At 49.6% G+C, this 24,278-nt stretch overlaps 1 protein-coding gene across 15 annotated transcripts in view; it reads left to right on the forward strand.

Annotated features, from left to right (window-relative positions):
* The window catches only part of SIPA1L3 (signal induced proliferation associated 1 like 3), a 323,626-nt gene that overhangs the window by 209,167 nt on the left and 90,181 nt on the right, over nt 1–24,278 (forward strand). For all 15 annotated transcript variants that reach the window (XM_078359226.1, XM_078359222.1, XM_078359228.1 and 12 more), the window contains 5 exons: nt 2,726–2,856; nt 15,054–15,242; nt 16,123–16,297; nt 19,877–19,980; nt 23,007–23,164. In XM_078359226.1, coding sequence (XP_078215352.1) covers nt 2,726–2,856; nt 15,054–15,242; nt 16,123–16,297; nt 19,877–19,980; nt 23,007–23,164 — 757 coding nt within the window. The remainder of the gene's footprint in view (nt 1–2,725; nt 2,857–15,053; nt 15,243–16,122; nt 16,298–19,876; nt 19,981–23,006; nt 23,165–24,278) is intronic.

Raw genomic sequence — 24,278 nt, forward strand, 5'->3', positions numbered from 1 at the left:
GGGTTATGTGTGGTCAGGAGTTTGAGACCAGCCTGACCAGCATGGTGAGACCCTGTCTCCACTAAAAATACAAAAATTAGCTGGACGTGGTGGTGGGTGTCTGTAATCCCAGCTACTTGGAAGACTGAGGCAGGAGAATATCCTGAATCCAGGAGGCAGAGGTTGCAGTAAGCTGAGATTGCACCACTGCACTCCAGCCTGGGCAACAGAGTGAAGCTCTGTCCCCCTAACCAAAAAAAGAAAAAGAAAAAGAAAAAAAACATAAGGCTACAGGGAGAAGTGGAAAAATTCACATTCATAGACACTCTCTCTGAAATTGACAGAATCTAGTAGTTGAAAAATAAGGATTTAAAGGATTTGACTAACCTAATGAAAACTTGATTTTACATTTTATGTATATTAACTTTGTACCTAAGCAACAAAGAACACCGTCTTTTCAACCTACATGTACAAATACTTACATGAAATGAATGTGGATCAAATAAGATTATACATTAAAATACTTAGTTCTTGTTAGGTAGGAAGTACTCAGCATGGAGTTTTAAAAAAAAAAAAAGCCATTTTCTTTTTAAAAATTTCTTTGTAGCCCTGAAAACTGTTAAAGAAAAAAATGTTCGGCCCAGCACAAGGCCTCACTGAATGCCTATAATAACAGAATTCCAGCACTTTCGGGCCGGGCGCGGTGGCTCAAGCCTGTAATCCCAGCACTTTGGGAGGCCAAGGCAGGTGGATCACGAGGTCCAGCACTTTCAGAGGCTGAGGTGGATGATCACTTGCCCCCAAGAGTTTGAGACCAGACTGGGCAGTATAGTGAGACCCTCAAAAAAAGGTTATAAAATTAGCCAGGTGTGGCGGCACATGTCTGTAGTCTCAGCTGCTGTGGAGGCTGATGGGAGGATCACTTCAGCCCTGGAGGCAGAGGTTGCAGTGAGCCATGATCACACCACTGCACTCCAGCGTGGATGACAGAATAAGACCCTGTCTCAAAAAAGAAAAACCGTTGAATAATATTTGTTAAAGCACAGTAAAGAAAACTTTATTCAGAACATCACAGTAGGCATAGGGGCCACTGCAATGGGGTCTGGCAGTAGGGAAGAGAGATTGGGCTTAACTCTGAATACAGCATGGTCACGTGGAAATTTATAGCCAAGAAGCAGGGTGGGGGTCAGTGCATGAAAGAAATCACTAAGAAGAAATGGCAGGGGTAAGGAAGATTCTGGGTAAACCAACCGAACCATATTCTTGCTGATGACACGCCTGGATGATCAGACATCACCTTTGGGTGGTGGAAGATAAAGAGCTTGATCAGATGTGGAGGATGTTCAGATATTGGGGAGTAGGGTTCTTGCTAAACTGACTTAGCAGGGTTCTTTAATAAAACTGGATTTTACAAGGAGGAGCACAGGTGGGCGTAGGAGAAGATGCAAAGCCTGACCAAAGTTTGGCCAAGCAGAGAATCTTTGTCAAAGCTAGGAAATAAATTAGTCGTTGGTCAGTGTTTATTGAGTGACTACCGTATGCTAGGATTTGCAAGGAGCTAGATATGTATTGACGGGTAAAGCAGCAACCCCTGTAGCTGCTTCAGGAATAAGCTGGTATCTGTGATCTGTGGCATACAATGTTGATTCCATTCTCTGACCACCTGGAGAGATTGTTAAAAACCTCCCCACCCCCCTTTCAGGTGCTATTCTGATTGGGGCGTTAATTAACACAAAATATTTTGCCCTTAAATTAACGTTTGATGTGCCAAGAGTGTCTGGCGAGAATAAGAACCATCCGTTAAACATTCAGTGTACCAGTACAGTTTCCGGTGATGGGTAGATGCTGACTTTGTGGACTTGGGTCAGCACCCCCGGCGGATACGCACACAAGCACGAGATACTTGGGTTATACATCAGGAAGAATGTTTTGCCTGGAAGGGTTATAAAATAGCAGCATGTTTTAGAAAAAAAGAGGAGGCAGCTGTCAGGTAGAGGAGGGAGCAGGAGGTGTGCCCCATGACTGGCTAAAGCCTCTGTTGCCCTAAGGGAAAAAAGAGGTGTTGAAGTTACCTAGGTAAAGAAACATGGTGCAACAGAGGCGATGCCTGGGGCCCCTGTCGTAGTCCCTGACAGATGCCAGGCCCTGGGGACAGTCATTGCCAACACTCACCGTGTGTGTACTATGTGCCTGGCACAGTGCTGAAGGCTGGGTCCACCTGTAGCTTTATTTTACAGCTGAAAATGCTTTCTAACAACTTGGCTGGGGCCAGATATCTGTAAAGAGGCAGAGCCCAGGTGGGAGGAGGTGCTCTAGACCAGAATCTTAATGATTTCACAAGGGCTAATAGGCAGTCAAGGCAAGTGAACCTTTTTGCAAACACGGGAATTATCACAGTGATGCTGGGTTGATGACATGCCACGCACTGCACTGAGTGTTTCAGATTTGTAGCCTCATTTTGCCCTCACATCAGCTCTGGGTTGTGGGTGGCGTCCAGGCCCCCCTTTTCTCTGATGAGAGCACTGAGCTCAAAAAACTTAGGTGACTTGGCAGAGGTGGTACAGTAAGGTGGGCCTTGTGGTTTCTCTACTTGGGGGGGTGGGCATCTGTGGCCCTGCATGAGGTTTGCATGACCGGCATCCCACAGATTGCACGAGAGCCGGCCTGGTCCCCCCATCTACAGTTCTGTCGGGCGTCAGGGCCCCTCGCCAGACAGCTGACCCTGAACTTGCCTGCTCTTCCTTAGAACATGCCAATTACTTTGGCGTGGATGAGAAGCTGGGGCCAGTGGCTGTGAGCATTAAGCGGGAGAAGCTGGAAGATCACAAGGAGCATGGGCCTCAGTACCAGCACAGGATCATCTTCCGGACCCGCGAGGTAGGTCCCATCACTCTCATTCTTATTAAAGGAATTACAGCCACTCCCATCTCGAGCCAGGTTCTGGGGGCAAATACTTCCCCAGCTTCATCTCATGGAATCCTCCCAGCAACCCCAGGAGAGCAATCCTGTTAGTCTCTCGAACTCAAAGAGGAGGAAACTAATTAAATAACTTCTGGCTGGGAGTGGTGGCTCACACCGGTAATCCAAGCATTTTGGGAGGGTGAGACAGGTGACCCACTTGAGGTCAGGAGTTTAAGACCAGCCTGACTAACATGGCGAAACCCCATCTCTACCAAAAATACCAAAAAAAAAAAAATCTCCAGGTGTAGTGGCATGTGCCTGTAATCCAAACTATTGGAGAGGCTGAGGCAGGTGACTCACTTGAACCTGGGAGGTGGAGGCCGCAGTAATCCAAGATTGTGCCACTGCACTCCAGTTTGGGTGACTGAGTGAGACTCTGACTCAAAAAAAAATAGAGAAATTAAATGATTTCTACAGGATCAGTGAATCAGTGGCCAGGCCAAGATTTCAGTCCAGAGTGTCTGACTTCAGAGCCCAAGATTACAAAATCTGTTTGCAAGAGATTAACTTTAATAAACTTAAGAAATAAAAAGGAAGGTAAGAGATCATTTTAGGATCATGAGGTGTCCTACACAATGGAAAGAATTAAGGCAACAATCCTCAGGCAGGACAGGAATTGGGGACTCAACCGCAGGCACTGCTGTTATGCCAGTCAGTTCAAGGTACTCTGAATATGTCACTTTCCATTCTGAGTAGAGAATTTCATTGTCCTGGCTGGAGGCCTTCCTCTGGATTAAATGTCAGCTGTGGCTAGTGGGGAAGGCCTGTTGGGGCACCCATACTCTATTAGGACTCTAAATTGTAAGTGACAGGAATCTATTTCTAACTTGCTTAAGTCAGAAACAGAATTCATTGGTTTGTGTCACTGCAAATCTAGGGGTTGGGCAAGCTTCAGGCACAGCTGGACTTACAGACTCAAATGCAGTCACCAGAACTCTGCTGCTTTAGCTCTCTGCTTGGCTCTGCTTTTTGCATCGTGAATGTCATTTTCTTCTGCCACTAACAAGCTCTCACCCCATCATGGGAAGATGGAGGTCAGCTGCCCAAATCTTCTATTATCTTTACACTTTCTCATTCAAAAGGCTCAGTTAGACTGGCCGGGTGTGATGACTCACGCCTGTAATCCCAGGACTTTGGGAGGCCAAAGTGGGCAGATCACCTGGGGTCAGGAGTTCGAGACCAGCCTGGCCAATCTCGTAAAACCCTGTCTCTACTAAAAATACAAAAATTAGCTGGGTGTGCTGGTGGGCACTTGTAATCCCAGCTACTCGGGAGGCTGAGGCAGGAGAATTGCTTGAACCTGGGAGGCGGAGGTTGCAGTGAGCTAGGATTATGCCATTGCACTCCAGCCTGGGTGACAGAACAAGATTCCATCTCACTGGGCTGCAAGCCCAAGCCCTGGGCCAGTCACTGTGATCAGAGGCGGTAGAGGAAACTGGCCAGGTCTAGCACACGTTACCCACCTTTGGTAGGGCCAGGCACTGTGATTGACAGTTCTACCAGAACTCCCTGGAGGAAGAGGCAGGGTAGTCCTTAGCAAAAAGAGGGGAGCCAGGCAAGCAGAAATGACAGAGGTCCAGAAGACCCAAATAAGGAAGACCTTTCCAGAAAAGGGGCAGTCGCCAGCTAGGCAGGCCCTCCAAAATGGGTTTCCCTCAGCCTGCAACACCCCAGCCCCTTGGGCCTGGCCTTTGCCAAGGCATGGAAGCCTAGCAGGCTGTGGCTGCCAAGGACTTTGATTGTGGGGCCAGCCAAGTCCTGGACCTCATCCAGGCTGGCAGATGCAGCTCGGAGCACCCTGGCCCCATCCCCTGACCCAGACCTTCCCACTGAGTTGGGGGAATGGGATGGCATGGAGGCTTTGCAGCAGCCAGGAATAGGCAGCCTCAAACCCATGTGTGCCAAACCACAGGTGGTCACCGCCTCTGTCCCCCCAGCCCCCTCCTCCCTCTACCCACCTTTCTGGCCAGATGAGCACCAGAGCAGAATGAGAGGTGACAGCTCACACTGCATTCGGCTGTTTTAGGACATATGGGCAACTGCTGGGTGAACTGATGACCACAGTCATATACTTATAAATAGGCCGGGTGCAATGACTCACACCTATAATCCCAATACTTTGGGGGGCCGAGGCAGGTGGATCGCTTGAGCCCAGGAGTTCAAGACCAGCCTGGCCAATATGGTAAAACCCTGTCTCTAGGCCAGGCATAGTAGCTCATGCCTGTAATCTCAGCACTTTGAGAGGCTGAGGCAGGCAGATCACAAAGTCAGGAGTTCGAGACCAGCCTGACCAACATAATGAAACCCCGTCTCTACTAAAGATGCAAAAATTAGCCGGGCATGGTGGTGCACACCTGTAATCCCAGCTACTCGGGAGGCTGAGGCAGGAGAATCACTTGGACCCGGAATGTGGAGGTTGCAGTGAGCTAAGATCATGCCACTGCACTCCAGCCTGGGCGACAGAGTGAGACTCCCATCTCAAAAAAAAAAAAAAAACAATAGCAATTTAAAAAAACCACCCTGTCTCTACTAAAAACACAAAAATTAGCCAGGTATGTTGGCATGCGCCTATAGTCTCAGCTACTCAGGAGGCTGAGGCATGAGAATCACTCGAACCCAAGAGGCAGAGGTTGCAGTGAGCTGAGATCGCACCACTGCACTCTAGCCTGGGTGACAGAGGCAAGACTCAGTCTCAAAATATACATATATATATATATATGTATATGTATATAAAATATTTATTGCAGTGGCCATTATTCCTGCAACTCTCCTTTATACTGTGTGTCAGGCAATATTCTATGCTTTTTATATCTATTAACTCACTTAAATATCACAATTCTAGGATGAAGACACCGTTGTCCTCATTTAGATATGACAAAACAGGCACAGACAGGTTAAGGGACTTACCCAAAGTATTCTCCGGGGAGTGGCAGGGCAGAGTGCCTGTCTGTGCTCCAGCTGCCGCACTCGGCTGCCTCTGGGGTTCGACTGACTCAGCTTAGACTGCACATTGGACCCACTGATGAGTTAGGAGCTCAGCCAACTCAGTACTAGTGTTTGTGTTTATGTTCGTAATGACAATAGAATAGGCTGGGCATGGTGGCTCACATCTGTAATCCCAGCACTTCGGGAGGTTGACGTGGACGGATCACCTGAGCTCAGGAGTTTGAGACCAGACTGGCTGGCCAACATGGTGAAACCCCATCTCTACTAAAAATACAAAAAAAAAAAAAAAAAAAAATTAGCTGGGTTTGGTGGCAGGCACCTGTAATCGCAGCTACTTGGGAGGCTGAGGCAGGAGAATCGCTTGTACCCGAGAGTTGGAGGTTGCACTGAGCCAAGATCACCATTGTACTCCAGTCTGGGTGACACAGTGAGACTCTGTTTCAAAAAAAAAGAAAATACAATATATAGACCAGGTATGGTGGCTCACACCTGTAATCCCAGCATTTTAGGAGGCTAAGACGGGAGGATCGCTTGAGGCCTGAAGTTCAAGACCAGCCTAGGCACCATAGTGAGACCCTTGTCTCTAAAAATGCTGTATTGCATCACACATATTGAGAGTGGTGAGGCTCAGTGCATGGATGCTGGGTTATATAATTTTTTTTGCTGTGATTTCCTGTTCACTAAGTTTGAAACTGGCTTGATGCCATTCCCAGTGTGTCTGCTTCCATCCCCAGCACCTACAAAACTAGCCATGGGGGACTCTGGTCCATCTCAGGCGATGGCACAGGGCCCTTTGAGTCTCACAGCCACAGGCCTGGGATCCATCCCTTCCACAGACGTTCACTCAGCACTCCCCCCTGCCAGCTCTGTGCTGGGCTTGGAGGGTACCGTAGCAAACAAGGCAGCAAAGATGCTCGTGGGACTGGGTTCCTGGGGAGACCGCAGGAAACAGAACACCTTAGCAAGGCCGGTGGTGACGAGGTGGGGAACGAGCAAGGCGGAGCGACGAGTGTGGCGGGTGCTTAGGTTTTTAACAAAAAGGTCAAGGGAGATGTTACTGGAAGGTGACATTGGAGTAAACCTGGAGGAGGGGAGAGGGAGCCGTGTGGACAGGTGGATGAAGAGCGTTCCAGGTAGAGGGAATGGCCAGTGCAGAGGTCCTGAGGCAGAGCCATGTTCTGTGGGTTGGAGACTCCATGTGAGTCCTAGTTTGGCCACTAAGCAGTTCTAGAACCTTGGGCACATGGCTCCTCTCCTCTCGGAGCTTCAGTTTCCCCTGTGGAAATCCTCAGCTTACAGGACTGTGTTGTGGGCTCGGTGAGCTGCGAATATTAAGCAGGCAGTGCCCAGCCTGACACTTGACGGGAAGAGCCCCATGAAGTCAGCCGGCAAGAGGGTCTCTCAGTCTGCCATCCTGTCACCCTGGAGTCAGCCCCTGGAGGTGACCCACCCAGAGATTCACACTCACAAGCAGGCCACACACAGACGCAGCCCTGGGCCCAGCCTCCTGCAGAACCACTGTCGGGCCCTCAGACCTGCGGACCCGGGCATCTGGAGTTGGAGGGAGGGGCAGTGGTCGGCATGATTTGCCTTGCTCCTTCCTAAGGCCCTTCCAGTCATGGTGGATGAGCAGATGATCCCACAGCCCGAAAGTAGTAATAACAAAACAAATAAAATAGCCAACACTTGTGGCATGTAGTAGTGCCAGCACTGTCCTGCGTGCTTTATGTGCACTGACCCATCAAATCCCCCTAGTGGCTTCCATTATTATCCCCATGCTACAGATGAGGGCATCGGGGCCCAAGAGTTCATCACTTAGCAGAGCCCGGATGTCGACCTGGGCTGCCTGGCTTCTGGGCACATGCCCTTAACCACTGCAGCATAGCACCTAGCGGGTTGACTTTGAATTCTAGCTGTGGAAACAGACCACCCTGGGTTCAATCCCACTCTGCCACTCACTAACCCTGTGACCTTGGGCTTACGGCTTTAGCTCTGCATAACTCAGTTTCTTCATCTGTGAAATAGGCTTTCTGGGCTGGATGCCTCGGCTCACACCTAATCTCAAGCACTTTGGGATTTGCCAGCATGAGACGGGTGGGTCACTTAAGGTCAGGCGTTCTAGAGCAGCTTGGGCAACGTGGTGAAACCCTGTCTCTACTAAAAGTAGAAAAATTAGCCAGGCATGGTGATGCGTGCCTTTAATCCCAGCTACTCAGGAAGCTGAGGCAAGAGAATGGCTTGAACCCAGGAGGCGGAGGTTGCTGTAATCACTCCACTGCACTCCAGCCTGGGCAAGAGAATGAGACCCTGTCCCCCTACCCCCCCCCACCAAAAAAAAAGCTTCATGCTGTTACCTGCCTCCAAGAGAGGCAGAAGGGTTCACCTGGACTGACCCACAAGAAGCAGCAGCACACAGCTCCAGGGCAGGAAGCATCTGATTATGGTGGGCACCACTGTTGTGGCTGACGTTCTTTCCCGGGAGGTCAGTGGCCCATGCTGGGAAGCGTGGGTTGAGCTCATGGATAGAGTTCTGTCTTTCTCATGTCCACAGTTCTGTGTCTCTCATGTTCACACACACACATGCCTTGGGCTCCTGTAAACCAGGGCATGGGGGCCAAAGCAAGAGGTCCGGGCTGCCTTCCAAGCCAGCCAGCCGGCCTGCCCCAGATGGCCGCCCCCAGCCGCCAAACAGACAGTCTCCAGTGGGCCTACATCTCCCAGCAGATGGGATATGAGCATTGGCAACGCCAGGCTCCCCACTGAGGCAGGAACAGACTTGGATCTGGGCTTTGGCACCACTCGCCCAAACCCAGAGGGCCTGGACAGGATGAGCGCCAGGCCAGGGCTGCCCTGTCTCACCCAGGACACTGGGGAGGGAGTGGGGACAGCAAACAGCCAGGAACTGTCTGGCCCTCATGACCCAGTGGTTCCCATTGGCCTAGCACACGTGAGTTTCTGACAGGCTTTAGTTCTGATAGGGTTAGAGATTTGGACTTTTATTTTATTGGTTTTTCTTTTTGATTTAAAAAGTCCCAAATGCTTATTGTTAAAAACTTAACACATAAGTATGCAAAGTAGAAAAAGGAACGTTTCATTAAGTGAAAAAAGCAAGTGTGACCCCATTTTTGTTCAGTAGGTATATCTGATTGTGTACGTGTCTGTGTGTTTGCTTATTTATTTTTGAGACAAGGTCTTGCTCTGTTGCCCACGCTGGAGTGCAGTGGTGCAGTCATAGCTCACTGCAGTCTCGAATTACTGGACTCAAGCCATCCTACTGCCTCGGCCCCCCAAGTAGTTGAGACCACAAGCATGCACCACCATGCCTAGCTAATAATTTTGTTTTATGCTTAGAGACAGAATCTCACTATGTTGTCCAGGCTGGTCTTGAACTCCTGGCTGGACTCAAGTGATCCTCCTCCTTTGGCCTCCTAAAATGCTGGGGTTACAGGCATGAGCCACTGTACCTGGCCATGTGTATGTTTAAATGAACAATCTCCAAAGCATATTGTTAAGAGGGGGAAAAGCAAAAAATTTAACTTCCTGCTTAAGGTTAAAAAATTAAAACTTGGCTGGGTACAGTGGCTCACACCTGTAATCCCAGCACTTTGGGAAGCTGAGGTGGGAAGATTGCTTGAAGCCAGGAGTTTGAGACCAGCCTGGACAACATAGCAAGACCCCATCTCTATTAAAAATAAATTAATTGCCAGGCGCAGTGGCTCATGCCTGTAATCCCAGCACTTTGGAAGGCCTAGGCAGGTGGATCACCTGAGGACAGGAGTTTGAGACCAGCCTGGTCAACATGGCAAAACCCCATCTCTACTAAAAATAAAAAAATTAGCCCAGCTACCCAGGAGGCTGAGGCAGGAGAATCGCTTGAACCCAGGAGGCAGAGGTTGCAGTGAGCCAAGATTGCACCATTGCACTCCAGCCTGGGCAACAAGAGCAAAACTCCATCTCCAAAAACAAAAACAAAATAATAAAAAAATAAGATTTGTGGCTTTATACATACACATTTAACATTGTCTGCACTTAATAATGGTTGACACACATTGAGCTCTCACTCTATGCCCAAGATACAGTGCTAAGCGTTGTGCATGGATCTTTCTGAATCCTTTCAACGCCTTGACACAAGCATTTTTATCCCCATTTTATCAGTGAGGAAATAGGAAAATTAAGTGACTTGCCCAGAGTCACATAGCTAGGGAGGGGCTAGAGCTAGAATTCAAACTCAGGCAGACCACCTCCTAAGTAACCTCCCTGAGAATGTTCTTAAAGGGTATACCCGCCTCCAGCACAAAGTCAAGTGGGGAGTGTGTCTGAGTCAGGAGTAAGTGGGGATCACCTGTACCAGCTGGAACCTCCTTGCTCATGTGGCACTGTGCCTTTCACAGCTCACTTCATTTGTTGCCCTGGACAAGCTGATGCCAGATGTTTTTGGGCTCTGAGCAGAGAAGGGCTGTGATCTGACTCAGGAAGCTGCAGAAAGATGGATTGGGGTCCAGGCGCAGTGGCTCATGCCTGTAATCCCAACACTTTGGGGTGCCAAGGTGGGCAGATCTTGAGGTCAGGAGATCGAGACCATCCTGGCCATGGTGAACCCCTGTCTCTACTAAAATTTAAAAAAAATTAGCTAGACATGGTGGCACACACCTGTAGTCCCAGCTACTCAGGAGGCTGGGGCAGGGGAATCGCTGGAATCCGGGAGATGGAGGTTGCAGTGAGCTGAGATCGTGCCACTGCACTCCAGCCTGATGAAAGAGCAAGACTCTGTCTCAAAAAAAAAGAATAGACTAGGGACAGGACAGGGGCAGGGAGACCCACAGGTGGCTGTTCAGGTGGGAGGTGATGGTGGGGGTGACCAGGAGGAAAGTGAGGTGGCCACTCATGACCTGCCATTGTCCCACTTCCTATCCCCAGTGCAGAAGGAAAAGCTGGGAGCCTTTCAAGTAGTGCATGCTGGTGAGGTGGTCAGAGCCAAAATGTGACTCCAGTGTGGAAGAATGAAGATTTCTGGTCCGTGCTGTCCCTTGTTCCAGCAGAGGGCACTGTGGGACAGTGTCAATAGGATACAGACAGTGATCCTGTTGGTGCCTTAACTGAAACTGCAACCCCAGGGCCACCCAGATTGACAGGGCAGAGCCCCTGACATCATTGCTTTTTATGATCAGTTTCGAGACTACTGTGCTTATGATAAGACAGATTTGTTTGTTTGTTAATTACCGGGGCCAGAAGTGGGATCATTTTATTCCTTCCGTACATGCCTCTTGCCCAGGTGCTATTTGGCGAGAGTGGGCTGTGTGCTTAGAGCCGAAGTCGTGACATGTTATTTTTGCCACCTCCTGTGTTTGTTGACTCAGGCGAGCAGATTTTTGCAATTAATACTTACCCTCCTTAGTCTTGATGTTGTTGGTCACCCAGGCTGGGGTGCAGTGGTGCGATCTTGACTCACTGTGACCTCTGCCTCCTGGGTTCAAGTGATTCTCCTGCTTCAGCCTCCCGAGTAGCTAGGATTACAGGCATGAGCCACCATGCTGGCTAATTTTTCTATTTTAGTAGAGATGGGGTTTTATCTTGGCCAGGCTGGTCTCGAACTCCTGACCTTAGGTGATCCGCCCGCCTCGACCTCCCAAAGTGCTGTGATTACAGGCATCAGCCACTGTGCCTGGCCTCCTCCTTACTGGTTAAACCACAGCCCCAAGTGTACTTTGGGTGCTTGTAACAAGCCCCCTGGGGAGGGATTTTTCGTTGTGCATTCTTGGTATGGCGCTGGTCCAGTGCATGGCATGACCTGGTGGCCAGCAGCATGCTGTGGCTCTAAGCATGAGCTGGTGTTAGGATGTGGAACAGCAGGGGCTCGAAGACAGGGCTGGTGGGGTGTAGATTGGTACAACCACTTGGAAAACTATTTGGCAGTTAAGTAAAATTGAAGATTAGCATGCCTGGTGACTTAGCAATTTCTGTCCTAGGTATAAACCCAAAAGAAAAACGTGTTCATGTGCACCGAGGTGCTTCTGTGAGGGTTCCTAACAGCACTATTCAGTTGGCAAATACTGAAAGCAGTTGCGGTGCTCATCAACAGCGAAAAGGATTAAACCTATCGTAGTAAAATGTCAGCCTCTCGCAACAGCACAGTTGCATTTCACATGTGTAGCATTCAGAGAAAGAAGCCAGATAACAAAAGAATACACTGCCTGGCTGGGTTCAGTGGCTTACACCTGTAATCTTGGCACTTTGGGAGCCCAAGGCAGGAGGATCACTTGAGCCCAGGAGTTGCAGACCAGCCTGGTCAATGTAGTGGGACTCCGTCTCTACAAAAAGTTTACAAAATTAGCCAGGCATATGGTGGCACGTGCCAGCTACTCAGGAGGCTGAGGCAGGGGGATCTCTTACACCCAGGAGGTCGAGGTTGCAGTGAACCGTGATTGTGTCACTTTATTCCAGCCTGGGCAACAGAGTGAGACCCTGTCTTCAAAAAAAAAAATACAAACTGCCTGGAGCTCAAAACTAGAGAGAAATAAATGCTAAACCATGGCGTTGAAAGTCAGGTTAGAGTTACCTTTGGGGAAAAGGTAGCAGGTACAAAAGGGCCGTGGGTGCTGGAAATACATTTCTTGATTGGATTGGCAATTACCCAGGTATTCACTTTGTGATAATTTCTTTGCCCTCATATCTATGTGTTATATACTTTAAAAATATATATATATATATTTTTTTTAATGGAGACAGGGTTTCACTATGTTGGCCAGGCTGGTCTCGAACTCCTGACCTCAGGTGATCTACCCACCTCAGCCTCCCAAAGTGCTGGGATTACAGGCGTTGAGCCACCACACCCAGCTACTTTTTTTAAATTTTAAGACAGAGTCTCGCTCTGTCCCCGGGCTGGAGTGTAGTGGCGTGATCTCAGCTCATTGCAACCTCTGCCTACCAGGTTCAAGCAATTCTCCTGCCTCAGCCTCCCGAGTAGCTGGGACTACAGGCACATGCCACCATGCCCAGCTATTTATTGTATTTTTAGTAGAGACGGGGTTTCACCTTGTTGGCCAAGATGATCTTGATCTCTTGCCTTCATGATTCGCCCGCCTCAGCCTCCCAAAGTGCTGGGATGACAGGTGCAAGCCACTGTGCCTGGCCTGTATACTTTGCATATTTGGATTATACCTTACCATACACATACCAAAAAACAAAACAAAACCTCAGAACAAACCATCAGCTTTGGAGAAATCAGCACTGGGTTGGGATCCTGGTTGCCATTTTGTCAGCTGTGGTGACCTTGGATAGGGCACATAACCTCTTGCAATTTCAGTTTCCTCCTTTGTAAAACAGAGAAAAAACCTCCCTTGAACAGACCTTTACATATAGTTAGACAATTAGTACATTACCTGGAGCACAGTGCAGTGAACTGCGCCTTCTTAAATGTGACTTGTTATTAAGATATATCACTTAGACATTTCTTTGTCTGCAAAGCAGTAGAAAACCTGACTAACATTTTGAGACAGAGTCTGGCTCTCTCACCCAGGCTGGAGTGCAATGGCACAATCTTGGCTCACTGCAGTCTCCGCCTTCCAGGTTCAAATGATTCTCCTGTTGCAGCCTCCTGAGTAACTGGGATTACAGACATGCACCACCAATCCCGGCTCATTTTTGTATTTTTAATGGAGATGGGGTTTTGCCATGTTGGCCAGGCTGGTCTCAAACTCCTGGCCTCAAGCAGTCTGCCTGTCTTGACCTCCCAAAGGGGGCTTTCCTTTTATTAGAGGGAAATCTGCCCCAGAAGTCCTAATTAGGCACAATTCTCCAACATCTTACTGCCTGGAATTGGTCACATGGTTGGCTGTAGGAAAAACTTGGAAAGCAACATCAGGAATGGGAACGAGATGATTGTGATTGGCTTTGACTAAAGGTTTTCATCCCTGACTACACATCAGAAGCACCTGAGATGGTTTAAAAATATGCCATGCGTACAGACATGCATGTCTGGCCCCATCCCAGACCAACCAAGTTAGAATCCCTGGTGGTGGTTTCTTCTTATTTATTTTTTGAGACTGAGTCTTGCTCTGCCACCCAAGCTGGAGTGCAGTGGTACCAGCTTGCCTCACTGCAATTCCTCTACCTCAGCCTCCTGAGTAGCTGGGATAACAGGCATGTGCTACCCGACCAGTTAATTTTTGTAGTTTTAGTAGAGATAGGATTTCACCGTGTTGACCAGGGTGGTCTCGAATCTTGACTTCAAGTGATCTCCCCACCTTGGCCTCCCAAAGTGCTGGGATTACAGGCATGAGCCACCATGCCTGGCCTTTTTTTTTTTCTTTTTGAGATGGAGTTTCGCTCTTGTTACCCAGGCTGGAGTGCAATGGCGCAGTCTTGGCTCACCGCAACCTCCGCCTCCTGGGTTCAGGCAATTCTCCTGCCTCAGCCTCCTGAGTAGCTGGGATTACAGGCACGCGCCACCATGCCCAGCTAATTTTTTGTATTTTTAGTAGAGATGGGGTTTCACCATGTTGACCAGGATGGTCTCGATCTCTTGACCTTGTGATTCACCCGCCTGGCCTTTTTTTTTTTTTTAATGAAATTGGTTGAAAACCAGTGCCACAGTTCAAGATCTAAGATGGTGCCAGTATTCAAGGCAGGCAGGTATTTTACATGAGCATTTACGGTAATATGTATATAATACAATGTTACTGTAATAATGACGAGAGCCCACGTCCTGGTGGGCCTGTTCTATTCATTATACTTCCTACTGCCTTACATAATTCATCTCCTCCGTTCAAATGTCAGCTCCACAAGGACAAGGATTTTTGTTCATTGCACCTAGAATAGGACTCAGTGCCTCATAGGTAGCGCTCAGTCAGTATGTGTTGAACAAATGAAGGCAGTTTACATTATTGTCTCATTTAATCCACCCAACACTCCTTCAAGGTTATGATACCATCCTGTACGCATTTCACAGAAGAGCAAGCTGAGGCTCAGAGATACGAAGTCACTTGGTCAAGACCACACAGCCAGGAGGAAGCAGGTTCAAGTATTGGTTCAGACCTAGCGCTTTCTGACCTTAGAGCACAAACTTCAGTCATCACACATGTCTCTTTCAAAACAAGATACCTCTCATGTGCTCTACTCCCTTTCTCGGTCCTGAGAGCCCCTAATTTTCCCTTTTATCCCCTGAGTAGCTCATCACCCTTCGGGGCTCCATCCTGGAAGATGCCACACCCACAGCCACCAAGCATGGGACTGGGCGTGGTCTGCCCTTGAAGGATGCCTTGGAGTATGTCATCCCTGAGCTCAACATTCACTGCCTGCGGCTGGCCCTCAACACCCCCAAGGTGACGGAGCAGCTGCTGAAGCTCGACGAGCAAGGGGTGAGCCAGGGGCTGGAGGTGGGAGGGCTGCTGGGAAAGTAGCTGGCAACCCCACTCCTGGTACCATTTTCCTTTTTCTTTGCAAGTAACAGTAACCTACTTAAGCTGGTTTCAGGAAAAGCAGGGATTCAAATCAAAATTCTAGTGCTGCTAAGAGCAGGAATGTAACTGGGTCTCCTATAGGAGGGAGATGGTCTGGGGGTGAGAGAGCTGCTAGGTCTGCATGTGTGCATGCATATATCTGTCTGTGGTGGGGGGTTAGTGTGTGTCTTTCCTCCCCACTCCTCATGCTGGCTCCCTCTGCTTCTCTCACCTCTCCCACAGCTCCCAGTCTGTTAGAATTACAGCTGCACACAGACCCCAGCAAGCTGACTCTGGTCACGGAAGAGCCATTGATTGGGCTGTGCATAGGTCAGCTGTCTGTCCGTGGCCCAGTCACCCGTGACCAGGGGAATCTGGGATACCTAAAGCAAACATGGTTATTGGGAACCCATTCCCTAAAAAAGATACTGAGTATAAGCCTTGAGCCCTCCAGATTTTGCTTTTGCAGAATCTCAGCTCATCCCAGTCCACCTACTGTGGGAAGCTGGCCAAGGCAACAGTCTCTTTCATGCAAGCATGCCATCACCAGCCATCCTCCACCCACCATAGTGGCCTGGACACCTCGTTGGTGCTTCTCTCGAGTAGAAGGGAGGCGGAGGGACAACTGGGACATGCCGTCATGCCCCAACACTGCTTTCCTTCCTGTCTGGCTGCGGCTCTGGGTTCCCCAGTGGTCCCAGCAGCTTCCAGGGCTGAAGCCCTCAGAAATACCCCTTGCTCCCTTCCCTCTGCCAACTCTGCCTGGCCTGCCTCCACAAAGCTGCTCTTGCCTCTGCAGCTCTGCCGGAAGCACAAGGTGGGCATCCTCTATTGCAAGGCCGGCCAGAGCTCCGAGGAGGAGATGTACAACAACGAGGAGGCAGGCCCCGCCTTCGAGGAGTTCCTCTCCCTCATCGGCGAGAAGGTCTGCCTGAAGGGCTTCACCAAGTACGCCGCCCAGCTGGATGTCAAGAGTAAGTGGGGGCCAGTTAGGTCACAGTGAGCCACCGCCACACGCCCACTCAACGGGCAAAGCTTAAAAGGCCTGGGGATGCCAAGGTGGGGATGCCAAGGTGGGTATGTGGAGCAGTGGGAGCTCTCAGACTTCACTTGTAGAAACACCAGTAAGTACAGCCGCTTTGTTTTCTCAGATTTTGTTGTTGTTGTTGTTGTTTTGGGGTTCTTTTTTTTGAGACAGAGTCTCACTCTGTGGCCTAGGCAGGAGTGCAGTGACATCATCCCAGCTCACTGCAACCTCCACCTCCCAGGTTCAAGCAATTCTCCTGCCTCAGCCCCCCGAGTATCTGTGACTACAGGTGTGCACCACCACACTGGGCTCCATTTTTGTATTTTTAGTAGAAATGGGGTTTCACCATCTTGGCCAGGCTGGTCTTGAACCCGACCTCAAGTGATCCACCCACCTCCGCCTCCCAGAGTGCTGGGATTACAGGTGTGAGCCACCGCGCCTGGCCATGTGCAGCCACTTTGGAAAACAGTACAGCACGTTCAAGTCCAGTTTGAAAAGAACCTGCTGTGTGACTCAGCTCCTGCACGCCTAGACGTGCACTGTCTAATGTGCAGCGGGAGAGGGCTGAATATCCCTAACAGCTGGCACCTCCATGCACCCAGTGCACACTGGCAGAGTTGTGGTGTGTTCACCTAGTGGAGATGAACTGGCATGGTGGACATCAGCGTGGAAGACAGCCACATGCTTTGTGCTTTGCACAGACAGTAAGCCTCTGAAGAGCGAGACCTGAATGATGCCTTTTACTTTTTTGAGACCAAGTCTCTGTTGCCCAGGCTGGAGTGCAATGGCACAATCTCAGCTCACTGCAACATCTGCCTCCCGGGTTCAAATGATTCTCCTGCCTCAGCCTCCTGAGTAGCTGGGATTACAGGCGCCCGCCACCATGCCCACCTAATTTTTGTATTTTTAGTAGAGACGGGGTTTCACTGTGTTAGCCAGGCTGGTCTTGAACTCCTGACCTCATGATCCACCTTTCTCGGCCTCCCAAAGTGCTGGGATTACAGGCATGAGCCACTGTGCCCAGCCCATACTGAATATTTTTTATAGAGACAAGATCTCGCTATGTTACCCAGACTAGTCTCAGGGTCCTTGGCCTCCCAAAGTGCTGGAACTACACACATGAGCCACTATACCTGGCCTAACAATTAGTTTTAAAACTACCTGTTAAACTAAAACTGATCTCAAAAAATTTTAAAAACCAGTAGGCCAAGCAGGGTGACTCACAGCTGTAATCCCAACACTTTGGGAGGCCAAGGCAGGAGGACTGCTTGAGACCAGGCGTTCGAGACCAGCCTGGGCAATAAAGGAAGACCCTGTCTCTGAAAAAAAAAAAAAAACCAAAACCCCAGCAATATATTGTTTGGGGCTATGCTCTTATATAGTGGAACTTTGAGGAAAAACAGAGCCAAGCATGATGGCTCATGCCTATAATCCAGCACTTTGGGAGGCTGAGGAAGGAGGATTGCTTGAGCCTGGAAGTTTGAGGCTACAGTGAGATATGATCATGCCACTGTACTCCAGTCTGGGTGACAGAGCAAGACCCCATCTCAAAAATAAATAAATAGGCTAGACTCGGTGGCTCATGCCTGTAATCCCAGCACTTTGGGAGGCTGAGATGGGTGGATCATGAGGTCAGGAGTTTGAGACCAGCCTGGCCAATATGGTGAAACCCCATCTCTACTAAAAAATACAAAAAACTAGCCAGGAGTGGTGGCATGAGGCTGTAGTCCCAGCTGCTCGGGAGGCTGAGGCAGGAGAATTGCAACCTCTGCAGGAGGCAGAGGTTGCAATGAGCTAAGATTGCACCACTGCCCTGCAGCCTGGTGACAGAGCGAGACTTCATCTCAAAATTAAAATAAAATAAGCCAGGCACAGTGGCTCATGCCTATAATCCCAGCACTTTGGGAGGCTGAGGTGGGCAGATCACCTGAGATCAGGAGTTCAAGACCAGCCTGGCCAACATGGTAAAACCCCTTCTCTGCTAAAGATATGAAAAAATTAGCTGTGCATGGTAGTTCCTACCTATAATCCCAGCTGCTTGGGAGGCTGAGGCAGGAGAATCTCTTGAACCTGGGAGACAGAGGTTGCAGTGAGCCGAGACTGCACCATTGCACTCCAGCCTGGGCAACAGAGTGAGACTCCATCTCAATGAATAAATAAATGAATGAATGAATGAATAGGAAAAATAAGGGAACACTGGAGACAATACGCAGGATAGTGTTGGCTGTCCAGGGAGAGGTGCATGTGTCTGGGGAATGGTGCTCACATTAGAGTGTGGGTGATGATCTCTTTCTTAAGGTGGTGGCACATAGGACGTGCTCATTGCAGCAGTCTCTGTGCATATCATGTGTATGTGTACATAAATATATATGATATATGGGGCTAGGAACGGTGGTTTACACCCATAATCCCTACATTTTGGGAGGCTGGGGTGAGTGGATCATTTGAGGTCAGGAGTTCGACCAGCCTCACCAACGTGGTGAAACCCCATCTCTACTAAAAATAGAAAAATTATCCAGGCATGGTGGCGGGCACCTGTAATCCCAGCTATTTGGAAGGCTGAAGCAGGAGAATCACTTGAACCCAAGAGGCAGAGGTTGCAGTGAGCCCACATTGGGCCATTGCTCTCCAGCCTGGGTGACAGAACAAAACTGCATCTCAAAAGAAAAAAAACAGCAGCTCTGGAGCCCGACAGCCTGAGTCCTGGTCCAGACTCTACCACTCACTGCAGCGTGGACGTGGGAAGTCACTCCCTCTCCATGCCTCAGTTTCCCGCTCTGAAACATGGGCTTAATAAGCAGGTTTGCCTCATCCTGGTCATAACCGTCCCTCCTATTAGAACCCATATCCTGATTCTCAGCTATAACCATTTCTTTGCTTTTCTTCATAGTTTTGCTGCTTAACATACGCATCCCCGATGGGGTAATTTGACCTGCTTTTGTAAGTCACAGGAATGGGATCACACAGTGCATGCTGCTTTGTGTCAGCATCTTTCACTCGGCACTGTATTTAGAGGATTCCCCCGTGCTGCAGCCACAACTCATTCCTTTTCCTGGCTGTATATTTTTCCACAGTGTGAATTTACCAGTGTGTTCACCCATTCTCTTGACTGACACTTGAAGATTCTTGTATGCACATCCCAGGACACATGTACATGATTTCTCTGGGCCATGCTCCTAGGAGAGGAAGTGCTAGGTGATGAGTGAAGCCACTCTTGAGGTTTAAGAGAGATTGCTAAAAAGGTTTCCGAAGCACTTGTACCAATTTACACACCTTACCAGCCGCCTCAAGAGTTCCAGTTGCTCCACATCCTCACCAACCCTTGGTGCTCATGTCAGATTTTTTAATATTTACCAATCTGGAGGGTACACCACAGTGAGGTTTCCTTATTATCTAAACGTATTTCATTTTTAAGAGTGGATTGAAGTGAAAGCACCAAGTTAAAGACCAACACAGATGGTACATGGGATATGGCAGAAACCCAGAGGTTTTGGAAACGTGGTCCTAACTGGCGTTTCTGTTTCAGCCGATTCTACGGGAACGCACTCCCTCTACACGACATACCAGGACTACGAGATCATGTTCCACGTCTCCACCCTGCTCCCTTATACACCTAACAACAGGCAGCAGGTCAGTGATTTTTTGCAGAGGCATGGCTGCTGAATGTTGGCTGCCCACCCACCAGCATCGGCCTCTCCCAATACCATCCTGTGGAGCAGATGGAGGCCCTCGGCCTTGGAGATTATCTTTATTGGGGTCATTTTACCTGGGGGTTAGAGACCAGGCCAGGTATGGTTCCATGTCAGTTTGGCCCCAGTCTTTCCTGCTGCTCTTCAGGCAACCTGTCTGGCTCCAGCTACCCCGACTCCCCTCCAGGGCCCCTTGAGTTGTCACTGGTCTTCTGAAGAAGAGTGAATCAGTGAACATCATTTTGACTGCAAGTAACAGAAACTCACACCAAACTGGCTTAAGTAGAAAAAGATAATTACTGGATTATATAACTCTATGATTCTGGAGAGGCCCGGCTTCAGGTCTGGTTGGATCCAGGGACTCTAACAATATTAGGATCCTCCCCATTTCTCACCTCCACTTTTCTTTGCAGCAGCTATATTCACAGGTGCAGGGCAAAGATGCCTCCCAGCAGCCCCAGGGTCACCTCCCACCAGCTTAGCCACCCCAGTGGAAAGAGCACTGTTCTTTCCAGTTGTCCCAGAAGTGTTTCAGAACTGAGTCTCATTGGACCATTCACATGCCAGTCCCTGGGCCAGTCTTGGGGCCTGGAGTGGGGCTGGAATGGGCAGACTGGCCACGCCTGAGGCTCACGCCCTCCCCTAGAGAGGGTGAGTGGCGCCAGCTCAACTCGAAACATGGACGGAGGTTGGGGAGGTACTTTCCTGAACTGGGTGGGTGTGGAGGAGGAAGGGATACCAGGTGGGCGAACCATTAAACACCCACTGCCAAGAGGCTGCAGCTGTGACCCGGCCCCTCTCTTGGACCCACCTTGCAGGCTGGGCCCAGCAAACAGTTCTTCCAGTTCCTAATGAACGGAAGCCCCGGAGTGTTGACAATTTAGGAAGTGTACATATTTTCCCAGTTGGCACAAGTGACACTATAGGCCAAAAATGATCAAATATTGATTTCCTAAGGTTCATTTAAAAGCATGCTATTAAGAGATTTGGTCTTAGGCTAGGCTTAGTGGCCCACAACTGTAATCCCATCACTTTGGGAGGCCAAGGCATCACCTGAGGTCAGGAGTTCAGGACCAGCCTGGTCAATGTAGTGAAACCCCATCTCTACTAAAAATACAAAACTTAGCCAGGCATGGTGGTGGACACCTGTAGTTCCAGCTACTCAGGAGGCTGAGGCAGGAGAACCACTTGAACCTGGGGGGTGGAGGTTGCAGTGAGCTGAGATCCACTGCACTCCAGCCTGGGTGAGAAAGCAAGACTCCATCTCAAAAAAAAAAGAAGTGGGTTAGAATCCAGGCTCTTTCCCTGCATCGCTACGTGGCTTAGGGAAAATCACTTAACCTCTGTGAGCCTAAGTTTCCTCATCTGTAAAATGGGGCAAAATGAGTTAATACCTCTCAGGGTTGAGAGATTAAGAAAGATGATGAATAGAAGATACGGCTGTGCGGTATCTAGTACAGGACCAGCCACAGTCAATAGGTACTTTAGCAATTTGATATAATGCCACTTAAACACACATAAAGAACCAACCATTCAGTACTAGGAGCTGAGCTACAAAGCATGTCTGGAGTTCACACTGTGAGCCACATCACTTTGAGCTCCATGGGACTCCTGTCTGTGGATCTCCTGTGTTGGCAGATTCCTTGACAGTTAAACGACTACTAGAACTATGCAAATAAGAACAATGTAATCTCAGCAAATAAGCCAAATACCATGAATCCAGTGTTACCTGTGAAGATAACAGTCTTTATCGGAGACTGACCAGCAGGGAAGAGAAGGCGTATTAGTCCGTTTTCCTGCTGCTAATGAAGACCTACCAGAGAATGGGTAGTTTATAAAGAAAAAGAAGAAGTTGAATGGACTCACAGTTCCAAATGGCTGGGGTGGCCTCACAGTCACGATAGAAGGCAAAGGAGGAGCAAAATCATGTCTTACGTGGCGGCAGGCAAGAAAGCTTGTGCAGGGGAACTGCCCTTTCTAAAACCACCAGGTCTCATGAGACTTATTTGCTATCACGAGAACAGCATGGAAAACACCCGCCCCCGTGATTACATTAGCTCCCACTGGGTCCCTCCCACAACACATGGGAAGTATGGGAGCTACAATTCAAGATGAATTGTAGGGGTGGGACACAGCCAACCATATCAGAGGGTGAGGGTCCCATAGGACACTCTGAAGCTGCAGCCATCCTGACTTCAGTCAGCGTCCAGGGAAGGGGTGGTGCCTAGAACTGGCCCTGCCAGTGACCTGGGTTCTGAGTCAGTCATTGCCTGTGAGTGTGGCTTTGAGCAAGTTGAAGGCCACCAGCCTGTGCTCTCTAGATCTTATTTATTGAGCGCCTGCTGTATGCCAGGCACTGCTAGGTACTGAGAATACACTGCGGGGCAGTCAACAAATTCCCTGTTCTCTTGGAGCTGCCACTTCAGTGTGAAGAGACAAGAAACAAAAGGAAGGAGCGAAAGCCATCTCTGCTGAGTGTCAATAAGTGTTAAGTAATGGGGACAGAAAAGTAAAGATCAGGAAGTGTTGTGGTGGGGTGGATCTTGGATAACAGTCAGCAAAGGCCTGCTTGGGAGGGTGACGTATCTGCAAGACCAGAGGAGGTGAGGAAGGAAGCCGTGTGGGGCCCCGGGAGGAGGGAACAGCAGTGCAGAGGCCTCGAGGAAGTGTTTCTGGCATGGTTGAGGAGCAGCAGGAGATGGGTGTGGCTGCAGCAGGTGAGCAGGGACCATGGGGAATGTCAGAGGAGTGACAGGGACCTGCCGGGCCATGGCAAGGCCTCCATCCTTTATCCTGAATGAGAGGGAACCACGGGAGGGTTCGTCCCCTGACTCAGGTGTTCCTTTGGCTGCGTGTGAGCAGGGAGTGGGAACGGGGGTGGGTGAGGAGCTGAGGCAGTGGTTCAGACAGGACCCCTCAGGCCGACCTGTGACACTTCCCTGTCCCCCTCTGTTGCCCTTTTCCCAGCTGCTGCGGAAGAGGCACATAGGAAACGACATCGTGACCATCATCTTCCAAGAGCCCGGCGCACTGCCATTCACCCCCAAGAACATCCGCTCACACTTCCAGCACGTCTTCATCATCGTCCGAGCCCACAACCCCTGCACTGATAACGTCTGCTACAGGTAGGCCCCGCCACACATGGCCCCCAGCAGCATGCGGAGAGAGGGGCGGGCGCTGGCCCAAGTGGGTCCAAGTGCAGGGCCACCCCCTGTCACCTGTTGTGCCTCCAGAGGAGAGCTCCGCACAAACAATGCCATGCCACCTGAGAGAGTAGTTTTTAGCCAGAAAGGAGCATGGTTCCCGTTTTGCTAAGGAAACCATGAGGGATTTGTATTTGCTTGGAATCTTTTGTTGTGAGGAACAGAAAACCCATCTCAATGTTGCTTAAGACAAAAAGCCAGTTGTGTACGTTGGCTCTCAGAAATGGCACATTTAGGCCTGGCCGGATCTGTTTCCCTCTCCCGGTGGTCACCTTTCTAGCAGCTCTGAGGCAAACGTCCTACCAGTTGCAAATCCCCCAAAATGAGAGCTTTTCTTTCCCAGGAGTTGCATCAGAAGCTCCAGAATTGGGGCTCACTGGCCCAGTTGGAGTTGTGTGCCTGTGTCCTGCAGCCAAAATCACCAGCCAGTCCTGGGCACCAGGCTTCAAGGACCAAGAGGCACAAGTGATGGTCCAGGGGAACGTTGGGCAAAGCAGGGACTGCCTGTGGAAGTGGGCCCCACTTGGGAGGTAGAATTGAGGGGGGTTTTGTTGTTTTGAGGGTTTTTTTTAAGAGACAAGGTCTCACTCTGTTGCCCACACTGGAGTGCAGTGGTGCGATCATAGCTCACTGCAGCCTTGACCTCCTGGGCTAAAATGATCCTCCAGCCTCAGCCTCCTGAGTCCCTGGAACTACAGGTGTACACTCCTGTGCCTGACTAATTTAAAAGAAAAAAATTTAGTAGAGGTGGGGTCTCTCTATTTTACCCAGGCTGGTCTTGAACCCTGGGCCTCAAGTGATCTTCCAGCCTCAGCTTCCCGAAGTTCTGGGATTATAAGTGTGAGCCACTGCACACAGCTGAGATCTTTTCGTACCTGTACATAAAGTGCTTTTTGTTCTTTCTGATGCTCATATTCCATTGGATGGATGCCAGGTCATCTCCTGGCCTCTATTGATGGATATTAGGGTTATTCTCTGATGCCTGCAGTGAACAGTCTTATTTATACTCTCATTGCGCCTGGGTCCAAGCACACAG

This window comes from Callithrix jacchus, chromosome 22 (assembly GCF_049354715.1).
Source record: "Callithrix jacchus isolate 240 chromosome 22, calJac240_pri, whole genome shotgun sequence".
Lineage (NCBI taxonomy): Eukaryota > Metazoa > Chordata > Mammalia > Primates > Cebidae > Callithrix > Callithrix jacchus.